The following is a 21285-nucleotide window of genomic DNA, read 5'->3' as shown; positions in this document are numbered from 1 at the left end:
CTATCTTCATCTCATTACTTGAGCCTTTAGGCAAGAAGATGAACTCTGTTCTCCTTCCATCTCTCATCTCTTGTATGAAAATACTGGAAAAAAAACATGGAGAATCGTTTTGTAACATCAGTAATTGAATATTACGAAACAGTTTAAAAACAGTTGCTTTCAAAACTTTCACCATAAAATGTTCTATTTATGATGAAGGAACCAAGAGTACAAGTTAAAGGTTGAAGAGAAACAGATCTTAGTGTTTTAACAAGCAAAAAAAAATTCTTATCTGGCAGCATAAAAACAGATTGAGATATCGCTGATTGTTGCATCAACATATGTGATTGTGTTTTACTGACCTTTTTCCCAAAACGGTTTTTTCCTACGCATCAATTACATGCAAACTAAAGGTAGCAGTTTCTTATATCGAAAGGGAAGTGGAAGAAGAAGTAATTAATCCATGTAATTATTGACACGGAAGCAAAGCCACATGTGAAAGAGTAGTCTAATCTGGGGAAATCTGCATCTACTGCCAGGTGCTTTAATGATAGGGTGACTGTGTTGTCTAGACGAGTAGGAGGTGGACGTGCCCCCAGAAACACAGTGATGGATGATCACCCACAGATAACTATATTCACAGCACTGGGCAAGCCAGACCAGTACCCTCCACTTAAACATGTGAGCCGGAGTTGTACTATGATCTACTGACTATGACTGAACTTTTATTAGGGGTGTGGAGACTCCAGAGACTCCTGGGTCTTGTATTATACAGGAGCTGTTAAAAACCAGTTGTCTTAATCCTGTAATGGAGGAGTCTGATTTAAAAAGACGCTCCCCTAATATCCCCATACTTTTCCAGTAAAATAAATGCTGCTTTCTTCTTATATATTAAATGACTTAACCTTTTTATGAAAAGGCTTTTAGGGATTTGGGTTGAAATGCTGTTATTTTCCCGAAGACACATTCATCTCACTCTGTCTACTATCTCGGACTCATGGTTCATCTTTTCCTTTCCAGGCTGTTTTTGGCAGTCACCAGTTTGTCACACGTAGCTTGGACTTATTACTGAAGGGTTTTCCCCAGCTTTCAACAAGCCTAAACTGCAACCTCAGGGGGAATGATTTTTCATGAGATTAGATTTTTCTCTACTATTCCATCACATTCAATCCAGGAAGCGCTGTACTGTACATTTACAGTACACTCCATAAGACATCAAGATAGCTTTTGTAACTTTGTCTCCTTACCTTTAAGGTGTTGGTAGCATATGAAATATTTCCGTCCATTAAAGTGACCAGTAAGATGTTTTATTTATATTAACTTGGCACTAATCACCTTGTGATTGCAACTAATAGTATTTGTATTTATTTCTTGAATTTTGTGTCATATCATGATATCGTCGACTTTTGACTGTAAGATTTTTCTATCCTGTTTATACAATAGTGTCCTGCTCTGATCCAGAAGGTAACATTGAATGTTTCAATAGTGACAATAGGTGTATGCATCAGCCTTTAGTAGACAAATTAGATTTGCTGTTTTTAAAACCTACAACAGATACATCATGCATCACTGATCACTGAATATGCTTTAAACAATTTTTATGCTTTAAAAGTTTGCATACAGCAAAGACTCTAGATAAATAAAATGACAGGGCTCTGATCTAATAAGAGGCTTTATCCCACGCAAGTAAAAAAAAAAAAAAAAATCAGCCAATCCAAGCACTGTTCAGGGCCCTGCTGGAATCTGAGATGAGAAATCCATAATATCTGTCCTGGCCCGGCCTGTATGTCGCACACTTTTTTTGTTGTTGGAAAAACAATATGCTGTACGTGAATTGCACCTTATGACTTCTAGCCCTGTTGTCTGCCTGCTGCAAGTGGTGGTCACTCGATTTGGAGTGTACACAGATGGATATGCATGCTTGTACAAGCACACACATGCACAGACAAGTGTATGCAAACGCAAACACTGAAGTCTCACTGTGAAATGCTCACCCAGACACATGGACGCCTTAACATAGACCCGCACCTGTGAGTAGATGCCGACATGTGTGCAGAAAGATGGGCATGGCGTCTGGCTGTGTGCAGACACACACAAGCTCACACTCGCAGAAGGAAAGTCCCTGTGTTGGTGCATCGTGGGTGGGTGGCTGTGACCACTGGCCTTTGGCCCTGAGTCTGAGGTGGGCTGAGAGTTTGCGGACCTCCCCCTCAACACAGACACACAAAGACAAGCTGTGTTTGAGCAAAGACAGATAGCATGATAAGGCGAGGAGGACGTACGTTGATGAGAAGGGGAGAGAGAGAGAGAAATCTTGAAACATTGATTTCTGTGTATGTGTTGGTAAGATTTGAGATGCACAAACAAAGAAGGGGCAATGAGTCTAAGACAGAGAGATGAGACAGAAGGATGTGGAGAGATGAAGAAAGACAGATGGGAAGAAGGGAAGAGGGAGAGGAAATGGAGGCGGGCCAGATGGACCTCCACTCTCCAACTTCTGCCAGCACGTGGGAGGAATATCTTTGGGGAACTCTATTTCGGATTGGTGTGTGCGTGTTTGAACAGTCTTGTCACATTACATGCTTAATCATAGCATAGCAAATATGAACTCCCTCTTTATTTATATTACTCTGCTGGGTATGCTCCACTCAGACGCTCTATTTTAAGTTGATATATTGTGCGAGTGTGTGTGTGCGTGCTTCCCCATTACACCCATGGTTTGTCCGTAATGTGCCTTGAAGCCCGAGTGTGTAACGGCTGGAAGTCGCTGCTGCCAGCTGGTCTGGCCAGCAACTGCTGATCTGGATTCTACTCTTAAATCCTTCAGTAACGGGATGAGTCGCTGTGGGAGCTGTTCTTGGATCAGGCGTGAGGAAAGTAAGCCAGTGGGGCGGAAAGACTTTGCAGACAAGAATCTGTGTGTGTGTGTGACGGTAAAATAAATCGGGTCTCAGTCCAACATTTAAAGGAGTTTTGCGCCGGGTTGATGCAGCGCTGTGAGCCTGGATAAGAGGGATGAGCTCAGAATAACCAATGATTTTGCTTTTGTGTGTGCGTGTGTGTGTGTGTGTGTGTGTGTCAGACAGGTCACAGCTGTAGAGGGCAAAATGCCAGCCCCAAAGTCAGCCCCTATTGTCACTGTAACGGTCAGCCTGCCGTCTGCTTAATCAGCATAATTCCCCCCCCCCCCCCCTCACGCTTGCCGCCTTTTTACCTTTTATTCTCGATCTCAGTCACTCTCTCTCTTTCTGCCTTGCACTCTAACACTTTCTACTTTTATGTCTTCTTTTCATCCCTTCGCAGCGAGCCCCTCCTCTTTACATCAGCGTTAATGCCTGTACTCACTGTGTCTTAAAGAGCAGCAGATAGAAAGTGTGTTGATGCTGGAGCGCACACACATTTAGACGAACACACACACACAGGAGAGGGAGTTATGGGCGAGTGCCCCACACACTCAAATGGCTGTACGGTGAGGCGACTGCTACTGTTATTTCACACATCCTGGCTTTTATTAGTTTTCCTCTCTCTGTGTCCCACTTGTGTGCTTGTTAAAAGGCTTTATATATGTAAACACATGGAGTATAATAGTCCCACCTCTTAGCAGGCCGTAAACTGGCTGATTAAAAAAACACCTTTGCTTTCATCTTCCTGCATGTTTCTCCTCCAACTTCACGTCTATATTTTATTCTCCTCGCTTTGTTACTCCCTCACACTCTCCATCAGACGCACATGGAAGAGGCTTCAGAGGAATGAGGCACCTGCAGCAGGCAGGCAGGCCCCACTGGGGTTTGTTGGGTGTGTTGCCAGATTGGACTTGCTGTCAGCACACGACCTGAACTTTGTCTTCACCTCTGACTAACGGTCCAATCTTCCCCCATTAGATTCCACAGGTCCCTCTGCAGGGAGTTCAACTTCAGCAACGATCCAAAACCAGAGGGAAGCATGACTCAGAAGCATTTATTTCTCTTTCCAAAAGGCTTAATTATAGTGAGGAAGAATAAAATATTTTGTCAGAAAAATGATCCCCTTGTCCATACCAGTAGTATCTTTTTAACAGTCACATAATTAATTCCAGGCATGCTGAAGCCGACACCTGCATCAGGCCTCAGGCAAGAAAACACTGTGGACTGATGAATGGCCTCAGGACCTCAGGAGAGATAACACTATAACACTTTGACTGAACCATAATACATGAACAGTGTACCTGGTAGTAACATTGCAGTATATGATTAATTTCTGCTTTATATAAAAGTGAGAGTTGTGGTATCCTGTTCAGGTTTGCGACTTTAGGAGTTCCTGAGAAATTTTATTCAGCATCAGGGCTGCTGATGAAACAGTGTGACAGGTTACACACAAGTGCCAGCGTGGAGCTGGCTGTTTGCGCTCAGAATTCAGTTTACACAGCATATTTATGCAGACAAGCACACTTGCAGTCATATGTGCAGGGAAAACTATTCAAAAACAGGCATGTGCCTACACAGTGTGTCTGCAGGAGGGGAAATCTTGTGTTTTGTATTGTAAGTCAAAGAGATTATGCTGTGTGTGTGTGTGTGTGTGTGTGTGTGTGTACATATCTGTATTGCCCATGTTTACATTAGGTTTGCATTCATGCATGAGCGTGTACTGTAAATCTGAACATTCCTCCGACCCGACAGGTGCTTCCTCTGAAATATTTTTTTGTCAAACTGCTGTCACTGTTCAGAGATGGGGAAAGAAGAAAAACCGAAGACAGTCACATGTTTGTGCATACTCTGTCCACCATGTGCTGTTTTACTGTACCTGTGAGATTTGAAAACAGGTTCTGCTACATGTCAGAATTACTCAACCCCAGTTTTGAACACTGTAGCAGTGGAAAACATTTTTGCCTGTCAGTTCTTAACTACAGTAAGGAACACCTCTTGGACAAGCTAATTATAAACCATGATGTTGCATACTCAAAATGTTGAACTAATTAAATGAAGATTTTGGTTTGCTCAGCGGATTCTCCTCATGAGCCATGAGCAAGTTTCTAGGTTTACTTCAGATGCTGTTTTTCAACCAGGTTTCAGATTTCACAATGTGCATGAGAAAATCATTTTTACAAGTCAAGGCAGAATGCTCCATACAGAGCAGTACAAAAAGAGCACAGATAAAAGTCAGTTCTGCAACAATGTGGAGTTCACTTCAGTAGATTCATTCTCGCACACCACTCTCACTGATACTTTGTAGTGCGCCATCTGTACATGATTTTGTAAATACCATACTCTGCGTGAATACGTTCAATACGTATGCAAACCACATCTGGCCACAGGTCTGCTGGACTAGCTGCACCACTCAGGCATGACTGATTAGGAATGCATGGAGTTGACCGCACCCTTTCTCCCCTTGAACCACTGGACGCAGGCCTGCTGGGTGTGTGCGTGTATGTATTTCAGTGTGCGAATGCCCTGCTCAGATTACTGGAGTTCATTTGTCTTGTAAGCTCAATAGGGCCGCTCCTTTCCCAAACTTTCATGCTTTGGCCTCGTCTTATTGCTGTTTTCCCCGTTCCCACCCTCTGTCTTTTTTTTCTTTGGCTTTGTGAAAAGACACAAACTCTACACATTTCTTCATATACTGTATTTTTCCAATCTTCGTGCTGGACTGTTTCACAGATGTGGCTCAAACACGGGGACCGCGCCTCCTTGTTCTTTGTCTTAACACGGTACATTTGTTCATGAAATATGTGAGTTTGCAGGAATTAAACTGAGAAACCCACACAGCCTGACTAATACTCAAAGTTAATCCTGGGGTTAGCCGTGGCTTTTGGTGAGGAGTGAGAGGTCAAAGGTCAATACTTTTTGTCTTTGTTTCTGTGGATAAACTGCACTCACACATCACTCACATGCACACACGTGTGCACTCACAAGATGGGTACCTGAGAATGGTGCCTCTAGCTAAGCCAAGAGCTTTTACCAGAGAAGAATAGCATTAAGTAACACACACACACACACACACAGTGCTTTCTGCTGGACTTATACATGTTGGAATAAAGGAGCACATGCCCAAAGGAATGAGGGGATTTGTCTTCTAACCAGAATGAATTGACAAGACTTGACTACAGGGGTCTGGACCAATTTAGCTGCTGTCAAGAACTCAAAGAGGCTGTGTGTGTGTGTGTGTCCTCAAAGGGGCTGTTCCACAGAGGCCATATTTAGGCCTTGAATGTTTGAAATGGCAGTGTTATCCCTCACTGAAGATTAAAATCTTCAGCACACACACACTCACAGACATAAATATTCAAACATAGTTTATTAACCTCAGGCCGTGAGATAATGTTGTTTATTGGCTGTAATCTGATAGTAAACTTTTAGATGTATACATACAAACATAGGCATGGGGATGAAAACATTTTCCAGCCCATTTAATGTTTTAGTAATGAGCCAAAGCTCTACTGACCAGCAGGGGCCCTTTTTCCTCACAGCACAGTGTGACGGTGGCTCCTTGTGGTTGGGAAATGAAATTACACACCAACAAAGCTGAAGAAAATCTGTCAGGGACATAATTGAGAGATTATTGACAAAGAATGTTGAAACAACTGTGTGAATGAAAGAGGTTTTTTTTTTTATTATTATTTTTAGTCCAGATATCGGGGTCCCTTTATTTTATCTGCAAAACACTCAATGATACATTTAACTTTAATGCAGAGTATGACTCAAAAAATTGGCTGTTGGCCATTTTTGCTTCACCATAATGGTTTTGCCTTGATGCCTACTATAATAATCAACACATAACGCACATTACACGGCACTGGATTAACAACAGGAATGTATTTGACTGGATAATAAATCACAACCAAATCATTTCTAGTTGAAGTTGGATATCAACTGACTGATCTGTAGGGTAACTTCAAAAACTCAATTTTGGCGGACTGCTGAGAATGGCAGGCTCCCAGTAGCTCCTTCCACCGCCACCAGAGGGCCATTTCCAGGCGACAGTGTGGCCCCTCCCTGTCCCGCCCCCTCGGAGGTAACAAATTGTTGTCAGCAAATGTGATATGGATATTACACTGTGTGACTCATTTTTTCCTCCTTATCCATTACCATGTGGATTACTCACTCATACTCTCTGTCAGCTTTGATTGTTATTTGATCATGGGTGAGTTACAGAGGATGAGTGTTTTCTGCGTTTCTAATGACGGCCTCTTTACATCTCATTCATTGTATTGAGAAGTCCAGTACTCAGCATTAATGATCTTGAGGTCAGTTTCACTTCACCCTTCCCATCTCCCATCATTCTTAGTGACAGTTTAAGTAGGTCGCTCTATGGATCCTGCTGCGACTCTGGTGGTTGATTCAGTGAGTTGACCGAGAGACGCACACACATACTCGCCCAACTCAAATCCTCACACTGTCAGTGTGAAGGACCCTCATGATCCAGAAGTTCTTTGATCGGGAGTGTTGCTCTTATTAATAATGTAGTCAGTATTCAAAGACAACTGCAGGACAACCAATGTGAGGTCTCTGAGTTTCTTACCTTAAAGCGGTTTTGGAAGATTTATCATGAAAGATAAGCTCGGCGAAGAGCAGAAAGAGATAAAATAACAATAGATGTACTTCTGTGCCAGGAAGCATTTTAACAAAGGGGATTGAGTTGAAGATCAAGATAAATGAATGAGGGAGGTAGACATGTGGCCGGTGGAGGCCAAGCCCTGATATTCAAATAGGTCACAGTTGAGGAGTCACAGCATTTTAGTTCAAGCATTTGTCAGAAGGTGACAGCAGCGGATAATATTGACCTTAGTGTTGTTAAAGGTAAAGATAGGATTGAGTGCACACACTCAGGGAGGCAGTTTTCTTGATTAGATGTGATCAATGAGGACTCTCAGATGGCAGCTCACATTGTTGTAGGTTGTGTTTACTGTCTGAGTTGCCTTTTGACTAAAAAAACAAACAAACAAAAAACACAACAACCAACATGAATGAAGGCAAAGACACAGATGCATGTTTACATCAGGTTTACATCAGTCATGCGTTTATGTAAGGAGCAGAGGCCCTCTTCCCTCCCTCTTCCTGTAAAGACTCTAACACCTCCTAAAGGCACCTAATATAGATCCTGCAGTAAACACACACATACATAAATGAGTGCTGAGGTCGGAGGGAGCGCATACTTTTGCTGGAGGCGGAGCCTAATTGGATTGTGGTCGCAGTGAAAGAAAATTGGTGAAACCAGGTTTTGCTTCCTAAAAGAAAAGCTGTCCGCTGTAAACAGGTTTTGTCCAGTTTGTCTCCAAATGCTTCAGAAATGCGCACTGTCCCAGTAAATGTTGGGTGTTGTGTAATAAAAGCCTTCCTCTGTGGCGGAGCTGAACCCCTGTGTTTAACTGGCCCTGTGACTCTATTGCCGCTCAAAAAACTGTTCTTACAGACACAGTCAGCGGAGGATTTGGTTATGAAGAAAGGAAAAAAAAGATGCAACTAAATCATACTTTCTTTGTGTGCATCCAAGTTGGCTTGTTTATCTGCTATATTTACCCTTTTGTGTTTGAACAATGTGTATCGATGTCAGGCGTTGCCAGCGTCTGATGGCTGATTGGGTTACCTGGCACCCAGGCTGCCCTTATATCAATGTGTGTGTATGTGCATTGTGCTGCGGGATGAAATTGATACTTCTCACCGCTGTCATGTTTATATAGCAGGAGATATAATTTATACAGTTTAGCAAGTTCTCTCTTGTTTTATGTGAAATTATAGGATTTAGGTTTTTCTAAATCCAGTCAGATGTTATCTTGATAATCAGTAGGTTTGAAGGACTTTCTCGTTTTAGTATATCAACTTCGTCATCATTTAGTTTCTGTTTTGTGCCTTCTTGCTAGCTTTTTGAGAAACGTCGCACAGACTTATACATCTGCTATTTAACTTCACATTGTTTGTCTTTTAGCTGCAGGAATGTGCGAATCCCATTTATCTTCTAATAACCTTTAATCTTTTCCTAATTCATATAATTTAGCTGAAACTGTGCAGTAGTTTTATCTGCCATTGTCTGGACTTCTGTTTACTCTGCCTCCTGTCTCCTGCCTTACCATGTGTGAGAGAAGTATCCCAAAATGACATTAGTGACCTAAATGGCCAGTTAAAACAGCTTGTTTAGGCACTGCTTTGTTACACAGTTAATCATCACCACACTTAACAATCCAACTCCTCACAGGTATTTCAGAGTACCATTGTAAAGTACTCTCAAACGCAAAGTGTTATATATAAACATATATTACAAGGAAGCAAAAACGAGTTTATTCAAAATTTCACAGTTTGATAGGTCTTTTACTATGATGAACAATGCAGGCGCATTTTCAAGTTTTCTGTGGCAATTAATTTATGTGAACATTCATTGTCAGTCTCAAACAAACTTATACGACAAAACAAGAGATGAACCCGCCAGTGACTGATACTGATGATGTATTGTCTTCTGAGCAGAAGCAGGACCCAAAGCTGTTAAATGTCTACTACACCACTACAGACATCCAGTTGAACATATTGATTGTTGTCCCTGCTGCTGAGTGTCTGTGTGCAGCTTTAAGGGAATGAAAACGAGGTGATCAAAGAAAGGAAATGAGGTGGGGGTTGAACCAGGATGATGACCTTTGACTTTTCAAATCCCATTGGGGTTTACGCTACTAAAACGGTTTTTCCTTCCTGAAAAGAGGAAATCAAAAGACGAAATTGACTCTTAGTGTCATGTATTTATCCAATGCTGCCCTCCATGTTGACTTATTCGTTTAGCATTATCCTCATGACAGCCATCTTTCTTTCTCTGCGTTGTTCTAAACACTTATTTTGATGATACTTTATTCCGTCCCTTTGTAACTAATTGATCCTTTAATACACAGACGGGAACAGTAAAGTGTATAATTGGTTAGTCCTCTCTAAAGGGAAGAACAAAATGCAGCAATGGGGTTTCAAGTTTACACATAACCAAGCCACAAATCTGGGATCAGTTTTCACCAGTTTACTGGATCCACAATGATGAGGTGTAGCTTAAAAACAAAGTCTTAAACCAAAACTGCTTCCTCTAATTTTTCTGCCCTCTGCATTAATCCAAAATGTGAGGATCAGTAAAGGAGCTGATGAAGGTTATGAGATTGCTTTGACATGTGTTTACGTTACACAAATAGACACAGTGTTGGTTTATTGTCCCCTTGGTGGTCGCACACTCCCTCTGCGGTTACACCTGGGTGGGAACCCCCCCCCCCATATACTTGTAGAGCCACATAAATATGTAGTTTTTGCCCCTGGGGGCCTCTTTTGTGATTTAAACATACCTCACCTATATGTTGGATCGCAAATTACATTAATAGCGTATTTCTCATAAATGTTTTGAAAGCGCTAAACAACTGTTGCTGCATGTTCGGTGGCGTCTTCAGGTCTTCTAAATTTGTGGCTTAACCGGTTGCTTCCAGGCCCTCAGGCTGTAAGTTACAGTAATGCTCTGAGTTCTTATGAACACTCTTATGGTATGTTTGGCACTTTACACCGTCTTGAAATGCAATGGTTGCCGTGAACACTACGACTACATCCGTTGCCCTATTCATTTGTTTTATTTCAAGTTGCTTTAAAAATTTATTTTAGATGAAAGTCATCATGGACCAAAGCCCACAGAAGTATGTTCAGAGGGACTGGATTAATTCTCATATCGCTGAAAAGGAAGCAGCTGATGGACTAGAGACGACAAGGAGTAAAGTAAACAAAAGGATAAGTGGGAGAAAAAAGGTGTGAAGGAGGACCGACAGTAGCCAACGAGGGAGGGAGGGAAGGAGAAGACTGGTTGCCATGCCGGAATGGCTGATGGAGGGGAGGGGCAAAGTTCAGGGATCACAGAAAAGAGAAAGAGGGAGGGAGCGAAGGAAGGAAGAAGGGACGGGCTGACTCGTATTTCAGCACCGTGGCTGCTAGGGTTTGGTGCAACCCTAACCGTCCACACACAACACACACATAGTCAACTCTTGAAGTCACATTCTGAGGAAAAAACCAAGAGCGGGAATCAGGGATTCCTCACGCAAAACATTCTTCACTTTATCAGCCTTTTGTGTGCGTCACTTGGGCGTCTTGAGTGGCAGGTGTGGGCTCCCTTCACTGATTCTTGCTTTATCGCCTGTGCTCATCAGCTGATTGGCGACCCAGATCCAGACAGCTGGGAAGAACCACCTGGACTTTTTTTTTTTTTTTTTTTTACAATATCATTTTACTTGATGTGCCTGTTCTTCACCACCAATGACATTCTCTGGAAGCCCCGAGACCACGGCATCGTCTTTGCCACTGCACACTTAAACACATTCTACAGAGGATCTATTTTGAACTTGTGGCGGGAGGATTTCACATGTGTTTATGCCCATGTGTGAGTATGCATGTAACTTCATCAAGCTGGGAATAGACTTAAGACGGCGTAACCTCTTCTTCTCCTGGTCAGGCCTGCTGCTAAGACAGTGCATGTCAGATAGTGTGTGAGATAACAACACTCAAGAACGCACATGGTTGTAAACAACAACCGCTGGTCAGATTCAAAAGTATCTTAATGCAATTTGGAAACCTCTCTCCACCCTGCCATGCACCACCGAGGGATAACACAACCAACAGTGAGTGTGCTCATGCAAGTGTGTGCGGCAGGGGGGCAGTGATTTTCCAGATTGCTGGATTGCCTAATTGCTCCTTTGGGTTTGGGAATCACGCCCGGAGTCTTTAAGCACAAAGGAAGAAAAGAAAGGGAAGGAGATGATTTAGTCTGGCTTTTGGTCCATGACAGATGAAATTGAAGGAGAGAGAAGCAGGAAGTTGATACTGCCTGCGTCAGAGTCACAATGTAGAACTGTGAAAGCAAAGTTAAAGAAAACTCGGTTATTTCTGAACTTCCTCATGGAACAAATTGAATATGTAAAAATTTGAAAAATTTGTGCATGTGTGCAGATCTGCATCCTGAAATGTTTGGAATCTAAAGATTTGGACTTGGAGCGGAAAATCTATTGACCAAACTAAGGATCTACGTCGGAGGATTATTTTTTCCAGATTAAAGCTTGTTTTTAAAGACATCTTTCCATTTTGAACTCGCTCTAATCTGAGCAAGGATGAGAGGGGACAGGAGGTCTGCGTCCTTTCGGAAGGAGAAACCAGCAGGCCTGTCCCGGGCTCTCAGCTGGCTCAGCGTGTCCACTCTCTCCCATCAGAGCAGACGCATCTTCCACAGCCAGAATGAGCTCCATGCTGTCCACAACCGCCGTGCGTGCTCTCTCTCACATTCCCACCTTCACGCTGCAGACGGAGATGAAGACGATGATGATGATTGGGTGTACCAGCCTCAGCACAAAATAGGTGAGGGTTGAAGGAAAGGGATGATGGCGCAAGCTGTTCTTTATTCTGTTGTTATTCTAAATGCAGACCCACATGATACTTTTTGTTTAGCAGCATCATAATTTCACACAATGCGTTGATCTCAATGCATTCTTGTTCTGAATCTCCACCAGGAAGCCACTAAATGACTTGTTTACTCGCACGAGCAAAGCAAGAAGTGGGTCACTGTGTTTTTATGGCCCCTTGTTCTCCATCCCCATGTTCCTGACACTTCCTGGTTCACATAGGGAGTGGGTGGGAGGTGTGCACAGTCAGTGGGACTGTTAGCAGGTCAAAGGGCACTTTGTGTCTGGGATAGGTAAACAATTATGTGTCAGTCCGGAAGCAGTTGATGTCACAGGAACGGGTGATGTCACAGGCTGGTGGCGATGTGAGTGCAAGGTTTGGTGCCAGGGAAAGGGCGTATTTGTGTGAGTGTGTAGTAATGTGAGGAGGCTTCTATAAATCCTTACTCAGTCCAGATAATAACAGTGTAGAACAATAATTTTCAAAAAACTCTTCTCAACATGTTGAGTTTATATTTGGAGGCCATCCTGCCGAGGTAAGAAAACCATTTATACTTAGCAGGTCAGGGGTGTTGTATTTCTGGATTAGGCTCATTACTTATTGATAAGTTAATTTGTTGTGTGGTCGTGTGTGTGTACATGCATGTGTGTATTTGCTCAGCAGTTTCAATAAGGTTTTGGTGACAATGGTTGTAACTGTAGCCAGACCTTTACCTGAGATGGAAAAAGATACAAATACTCTGACCCACAATGCTGCTGTCTATGAACTGGACTCCACAAAGACTGAGACACGTAGTTGGATATTAAAATTAGATAACTCGGAGTATTCTGATATCATAGCATAGCTAGTTGTGTGCATGCATGCTTTCAGTTTCAGCATTGAACAGTATTTGCAGACTGTCTACACTAACACCTGTTTTCTTTGCCATGATTAGTCATGACAAAAATCCTCTAGCACAAATTCATTATTTAGCTTTTAGTCCTGCATCAGACTCCGTGTTTGCATATGAGTGTTCAAAAATCCGACTCAATCTAAACCTGTCAGTGTGCTTCATCAGAGCAGCTTGTCAGATGGCCAAATAGCATGAAAAACTCCTACGCTGCTGGAAAACACATCATTGGACCATTTATTTTCGTATCGAAGCCAGCCCCACCTCGATGCCCACACTGCACTACATGGGGTTAAATAACTCAACAAACGGAGCATCTTCCGCCTTAGTCTTATGTGAGTGTTATTTAAAACTTATTGATTTGACCATAAATAAATACAGATCTAAAATCCATCTATTGCTTCATGTAGCCTAACTTAAAATATGTGAAGTAATGTGTAATCTAGGCGTACATTACTGTTTTATTGCCTCACAGTGACATGGCTGCCGTTGCTGTTGCTCGTAGTCCCTCGACCACCTCTGAACCTGCCTTTTCCTAAAACAGCTCACAGCTTCACATAACTGTAATGGTTTGAGGTCTTGGCATGTTTTTCAAAGTCAAAAGGACAGAAGCTGCTGCAGAGCAAAGATAAAAATGTCATCCTTAAACCCATGGCTGCGGGAGTTCACCTCATTACATTATTGGTGATCATTTGTTAGCCTGATAGTAGTCTCATATCTGGTATGTGGAGTCAGGAGGCAGATCCAAACCAGTCATTTCCAGTTTACCATGATAGAGCAAGAAATGAAGTCTTTTTAAAAGGTATTTAAACCAGCAGAAGACGACTGTAAAGTTGGGCTGTTCTTGTTTCGCTGATCTACTACGCTTCTTGCTGCCTCACATTCCTACTCTCCCTCTCTTTCTCCATCATACACACAGTCTATATTCTTTTTATAGTTGATTCTAGGCTGTAGACAGTGTCACAGACAGGTCAGTATAAAACTATTCCATCCGAAGCACACACATGCTCAAATATATACGGTCCTGTTTGAATGCATACCACGCAGAGGAAACATCTCATAAGAATACTTCTTCAGATCAACCTGCAGTATTTATAACATCTGGATCCTGCTCCCACACGCCTGCCAGGACCCATTACAAGACACATGGGCAGCCGCGTATCGTGCCTATGTGTAAATATAGCCTGAAAATGAGAACCTGCGGCTCCAAAACCTACAATTTTGACGCAGCCCCCAGCTTGACTGGTTGGGTGTTTGCTCTGGTTGCCGAGGTAACGGGCGTGCGAGTGAGCGTATCCTGGCGTGGTGTAGATTGACCTTCCTACTAGGACAACTCTGGACCAATCATGTGCAAGAGATTGCTTCAAAAGCTTTTTGGTAAACAAGCTGCTAACTTCTTCAATTTATAGATTAACACATTGATCTATAATAAGACCTTGAAAATGTCAAAGGTGACAACTTAAAATAGTTTGCTCTGTCCTTCCAGTAATCACAAACCCAAAGATGTTGAATTTACTATCATGTAAGACAAAGAAAAGCAACGAAATGGTTTATCTTTGTGGCTTAAGAAAAATACAATAAATACAAGTATTCACTTACATCTGCAATTAAAATGGTTGCAGGAAGCTTTGAAAATAACTAAATCATGTACAATGAGTCTCTGTTGCTTGCTTTCACACTGATACAAACTAAATTCAGTGTAGCAATTTCCCACCACACCAAACTACAGCTGTAAACAAAGTGATTTTTGTCGTGTTGTGTTTTTTCCGTATGAGCTGAAATCTTTAGAAAACTGCAGCCAAGAGAAAGTTTTTATTTGTTTGTTTGCCTTAGCAGATTCCTGCTGAGCTGTACAGCCACCATTTCAGAATATATTTTTACCTTTTTGCAGCTGCTGGTTAGCGCCTCCATTTCCTTTGTGGTGCGAGTTGTTTGACAATAGTGTGCCATGACTGGGACAGTTTTGGAACACCACTGTCAATTAATCTTAACAGAGAGACAGCAATGGTTTTTCCAAAGATGTAACACGTATTTTACGTTTTATGAGAAGTTCCTGGAACCACCATCATCCGCAACTTGATTTATTTATTCCAGCTGTGAGAAGCCTCTCAGTTTCAACTGTGTAATGCATTATGGGGCAATGGTGCCCATCAACAGCACATCCACAAATGAAGTGGCTTTAATTTGCGTACTGACATCTCTGAATAGTTACATCATACTCAAAGACCTGCTTAGATTTAGGAGACACTGTGCAGTTGGGACTCCCACTGTGTCATCTCTGATCATGAGGCCAGAAATGTGTAAGTGGCGACGGTTTAGTTATGCTGACAAATAGGTGATTGTATTATCTGTCCTGCAATTTGAATTTATACCTTCTCTCTGTCTCTCTTCCTCTCCTGTCGTTCTTCAACACTCTCATCGACAGAGACAGAAACATCTAGTTCATCCCTTCAGTAAGCTCCATTGATCACCCCTAAGTGGCTGTGTGTGTCTCAATCAATCATTTACTGGACGTGATGGCTGCACACAAAGACCATGTAAAGGGGCAGATCCAACAGTCAGTGCCCCGACAGACTCCTGAGGGTCTCCAAGTCTCTTTTTCTTTTTCTTTTTTTTTACTTTTAAGACCTGATCTGAATCCTTGTCTGGATTGTAGAGCAGCTTTGAAACTGGGCTGTATGTGATTACTGTACAGCTTCTTACATAGTGTTTATAGGATGTGTACAGCAAGCCATTAAGCAAAGTGAACTCAGTGACTCCGTTCCATGTTGGCAAAAATGAATACACAATGTTAAAATGAAAGTTGGGAGACTGACAGATTTAGTATTTTATGTGCTATCTGCCTGTTTTTTATTTTTGTATCTACAGTGTTTCAATACTGTCATTTTCACACATTTAGGGCAACATCTTATTGACCTAAATATTAAGCATACCTTGGCACACAAGCGTTGGGTGTCTGATATTATAAAATGCCATTAATGACTTGTTTAGGAATTTATGGAAGGATCTCGTTGGACCTGCTTGTCCGTGTGGGATGCTTAGTGAAATTTGAGAGGATTCATGAGACTGAATTTTTGAGTAACAGATTTTATTTGGTTTATTTTTTTTTTTTTTCCCAGATATAGCTCAGCACATTTTCAGAACACACACAGAAACACACCCATCATCATCATTGTGTAGTGCATGTGCAAATCCAGATTAGCAGATGATAATTCGCCGTAGGGGGGGAAGATGTGATGTATAAACCAGCAAGGCCTCATTAAGAGACGGACATGGAAATCTGGTGATGTGGCCCACGGCCCAGACGCACACACTCGTGTACTGTACACAGAAACATATGCTTACATATAACATCCATGTACGTGCAATCTTATTGGAAAAATATTCAAAATTTGTTATTCTCATGATTTTAACCTGTTTCTTATCACCTGTCTTTCCCCTCTCTCTTATGTGCTGACACTGACGTTGTTACCTTCAGGTAAGTCCCATCTTTTTGTCTTTGACCTATATAACCTCCTGTTTGTCTCTCTTTAGTTGATCCCAGATCAGACTTACTCCATGCTAAAAAAATCCCAATAAAGCCTGCTTCACATTGCAGTTCAGTTTTAGCCCGAATTAAATCGCATTACCTCTTATTTTCCTCTAAAATCTTAATCTCTGACTTGCACCACCCATCTCTGTTTCATACTGTCTGTATCCTATTACCTTTCTATTATGAAATGTAACACATGAATGTGAAAAGGGAAGGACAGGATATCAGAGTTCCTGGGCTTATGTTGATAGGATGTACTGATGTTGTCCGAAAACAAGCCGCACAGTCATTCAGAGGCGACATCTTATAATCTGCCTCAGCACAAGTACTGGATGATGTCATGTGAATGGAAGTGATCTTATTCAGCCAATCTGTTTTAAATGAAAAACCTGACGGGGCCAGATTTTTTTTGTTCTGTGTCATTCCATGTCTCACTGCTGCGGAAGCATTATGTTTGCTATACTAGTCGTTATCTGAGCGTGTCTTATCGTGCACAGATGCAGAGCTCACTGCACACAGTCACAACATGTCATGTGTCGTGCTGCACTGAATGTGATATGCAGTACAATTTAAGATAAGTTTCTGTTGTCTGTGCGTCTAATATGCAGCGGCGGTTATGATTCAGCCCAATGATAGTGTTTTTTCTGAAGATAAAGACTGCATTTTGGAGAATAACAGTGGTCAGCTGGAATTCCTCTGAATAGTCTTTATATTCTACAGTTTGTGACGACCATAAAACCAGCAGAATGCTGTCACGTCCTGATCGCTGTGGTGACTTCAGACATCGCAGCTTGAACCAAAGGAAGGAAAATTAAATGTCAGACCAGAGCCAATAGTTACAACCAGGATTCAACATTAACAAAACCAACATTACAAACTAAAATATAATAAATCAAGATTAGCAAATTCCAGGACTTTTTTTTAGCTTGCTAACCCTTACAACAAAACAGCTGTTTGTAACCCTCACCAACCAGGCCAGCAAAACCAAAGCATGATTTTAGGTATCTTTTAGATGTCAAATATTCTGCAAGAAAAAGAAGGAAAGACTTTAAAAAAGCAGAAAAAAGAAAGAAAAAATTCTCATCTCACCATAGTCTTTGTTTATGGATTTGTTGGTTGCTTTGACTTCCCCGGTTAGGAAATTGGGAGTTAAAAGTCTTCACTTTTAACTCCACAATCTGGGAAATCCTGCCAGATTTTCACATATAGATCATTTTGTTCAAAAAGAGAGGCTAAAATTGGTACTTACCAAGTGTAACATAAAGAATAATTACACTGCAGATAGTCTTTATTTGATTGGTTTAGAACAGGGAAGGAAATCCTCGTCTCTGTTTTACCACCTTAACCTCGTGAGCGCAGTAAACAGGCAGCTCTCAAAGTGGTGCCAGGGGGATTTATGACGAGGGTTAAAATGAAAGCCATTTTGGTGAAGCCACAGACAATTAAGGTGGAGATTTGATGAAGTCAGACTTTATCTTCTGGTTTGTTGGGTTTTTTCAGCGCTTTGTGTACATTTTTAATTACTGATTATTTCCACGCTGGTGTCTTCATACTTTTATGAAGGAGCTCACACAGTCACAATTAGACACACGTACATAAATCAGGTTGAGGCAGGGACCTCGTAGCCTGGAAGCTTTACTAAGGTAGGAAAAAAATGTCCATAACACACGTTTGTACCTCAATAGACATACTATATATTCGCACACAAATGTACTCACTGTATGGTCGATCACCTATGGTAATGTCATACTTGGCATAAGCAGCAGCTGCACAGTGCAAGGTAAAGAGTGTTTTCACTGGACAGTGTTTGCACAGTCTGTGATTGAGTTGGTATTTCTGTCTCCCATCCCCGGGACTCTTCTGAGTGGGCATCATTTAGGGTTTGGGATGTGCCAAGCTTGTAGCTGTTTCTGATAACAAACAGTTGAATTGTGGGGATTAAAGCGATTATATTTGATCAGCACACAATGGATCGGCCTCAAGCTGGGCCCCCCTGCCTCACTCTGAACTGCTGACTGCCCAGATTCTCTGCAATCACAATCCTTGACAAGGCTCACACTCTTCTGTGTGTCTTTGTGTGATTTAGTTTTTATTTTTCACTGTATTAATAATCGCATCGGTCTTATTTCAAATTTGTATTCATCTGTATGAAAGCTTTTGCGTCTGCAAAAAGGAGATCAATGAAGAAGTTTATGGGTGACAGAAGCTTTAAGAGTTTTAGCTAGTTTTCTATCTCTTAGCACAGATGGGGCGGAGACATGAACAAGTTGGGGGGGGGGGGTCATTGTGGTAAAGAGATATTCAGAGATACAGGAATAGAGAGAGAGAGAGAGAGAGAGAGAGAGAGGGGGGAAGCAAGAGTTGGGGGGGTCACGATGCAGTTTCCTGCAGTGTAGAAGTTGGCTATCTGCCACTCAGAGCATGTGCATGTGTGGATATGTGCGCACGGGGATACTATGAGGGAGGGAGATGGTGAGTGAGGCAACGGGAGAGAGGAGTGTATGTGTCAGGATCTGTATGTCCGTGTGTGAACACTTTGACCGAGCGGCGTAGGGAAAGAAGCAGAGGGGAGGCAGAGGAAAGAAGGGCAAGAAAGAAGAAAGTCAGGAAAGAAAAAAAGGAAGAAAGCTGTGCTCATTCTTCTCGTGGAGAAATGGGGAATTAAGACAAAAGCCATGTTCTGTCTAAAAGGTAGGTGTGTGACTGTGTCTGCAGTGGTCTTAGAGTTTTCTCCCATTCTTTCTCAGACAAAGAAAAGTTAAACTCCATCTTTGCCCTCTTGTGTGGAAAGTAACCTTTGTCACAGGATCTTCCTTTTATCAATATCCGTCTTCATGTGTTTTTCTTTAGTAGAGGAAACCCTCCTTCTTTCACTCTTTAATCATTTTTCCTTTGTTCTTTGAGTCTGTGACTCACTTAGGTTCCCTGACTTTAATCCTACCTCTTCTTTTTTCTTTATTTGCTTTAATCACTCGTCTTACCAGTTACTCTTTTAACGCTTGGGGGGGAAACATTAAAAGATACCAGTAGTGAAACCTTAAAATGTAACTTGCCACAGTTGCTCCGAATTTGCGTGCATTATAGCGGAGATGAGTGATGTGTGTACTTGCGTGTTGTCCACAGTAACAGCTGGCGGAGCAGCAGTTGCTGGGCTGCTGTCCTGCAGAGTAGAGCCATGTGCTGGACATTACTTGACCGACCAGTGTGATATGGGAAAACTGGTTCTTCTTTTACTTTTAGTGTTTTTGTGTTGTGTGTGTGTGTGTGTGTGTGTGTGTGTGTGTGTGTGTGTGTGTGATGTTCCTTGAAGCTCTTTTTTGTTTTATATGAGCAAAAGCCTCATCTTCCAATTTGTGATCTACAGCAACATTGATCAGGTTGTGCACAATACATAGATAATGAAATTACTGCAGTCTTATATTAGAAAGTCCTCCATGAAATTGTTAGTAAATTTATTGTGGGTGTAGGTGGGTCAGGGTCTTTATGTTGTTTTAAACGATAGCTCTCCATCTTGTAACTTGGCCTAGTTTTCTGCTTCAATGGTCAGGAAGTCATCCAACGTTAGATGGAGCACAAAAGAAATTCAGGAAATAACCTAACCCTTGAAAAATTTGAATTTCTAAGTAAAAAAATATGCGATAACGCCGTCCTCACAGCTAAAAAAATGGTGCTGAGCTGTAACTTACCAAAAGGTCCAAACTGCTCTAATCTCAGAGATGAGGGAATCATTCTTATTGTGAAACCACAGTATTTTCTCTATCTGAAGCCTGTGGATTTACAGCTACGAGAAATGAGGTAATATAAAGTCAATACTGTAACCACTTATGGCAGTGTCCCAGTTCATCAGCTGTACGCAGTAACTCATGCTGTCAGTTACACAGTTTCCACACTATGTGACTCTGGTCAGACTTGGAATATGGGTAGAACCAGATGTGGGATTTGTGCTGAGGAGGAAATTAAATTTTGTTTCAAGTCATTTATAATTTTGAACTAAGATTTACCAGGTTTAACATTAATGTTTGACTTTCTGTGCTTGACCAGCCATCCTGCTTGGTAGCAGGAGGGTATTTTGACCCATGTTATTGTAAAACTGTGTTAAACCTTACTTATTTGGTAATGTACGGTTTCCCACATCAACTGCAGTTATAAGACGAAAGTACAGGCTTGGGTTTCCTGCTTCAAATGATACATGACAAACTGATCCAAGTACTGTGCGTCACATTAAAGACCATGATCCGACCAGTAGATTTACTCCACATCGGTTGCCAGAAACTGAATGTCTGCTTATTTTATGATTTAAACAAGCCCCCTCAGTCGCTGTTGCCAACTCTAAGGCAGATGTGACACATTTTCAGCGCACGTTCTTTCCCATCCAGCTGTGGCCAGAGTGGAATCTCATTTTGACCGCACACTCGCTCGGTCCCCCCAGACCCCCCACCTCCCTTTCCCCAGAGCAAAGCCTTGCATTTTAGTGTAAGCCCTTCTCTGAGCCAGCCAGACCGCTTGGTGTGGCTTTTGGTGCC

At 41.9% G+C, this 21285-nt stretch overlaps 1 protein-coding gene across 3 annotated transcripts in view; it reads left to right on the top strand.

Moving 5' to 3' along the window:
- nhsl1b (NHS-like 1b) overlaps positions 1–21285 on the top strand; it is an 88520-nt gene that overhangs the window by 24628 nt on the left and 42607 nt on the right. Inside the window, exon 1 of one of the 3 annotated variants that reach the window (XM_029496247.1) lies at positions 11819–12296. The exons of 1 other annotated variant lie outside the window; for it this stretch is intronic. In XM_029496247.1, coding sequence (XP_029352107.1) covers positions 12053–12296 — 244 coding nt within the window. In that variant the 5' untranslated portion in view covers positions 11819–12052. Of the gene's footprint in view, positions 1–11818; positions 12297–19214; positions 19454–21285 lie in introns of those variants that run through there. One more of the 3 variants, XM_029496249.1, reaches the window with a different exon arrangement.

This window comes from Echeneis naucrates, chromosome 24 (assembly GCF_900963305.1).
Source record: "Echeneis naucrates chromosome 24, fEcheNa1.1, whole genome shotgun sequence".
NCBI lineage: Eukaryota > Metazoa > Chordata > Actinopteri > Carangiformes > Echeneidae > Echeneis > Echeneis naucrates.
The sequence above is the reverse complement of the archived record's forward strand: the minus strand, read 5'-3'. Positions and strand labels throughout refer to the sequence as shown.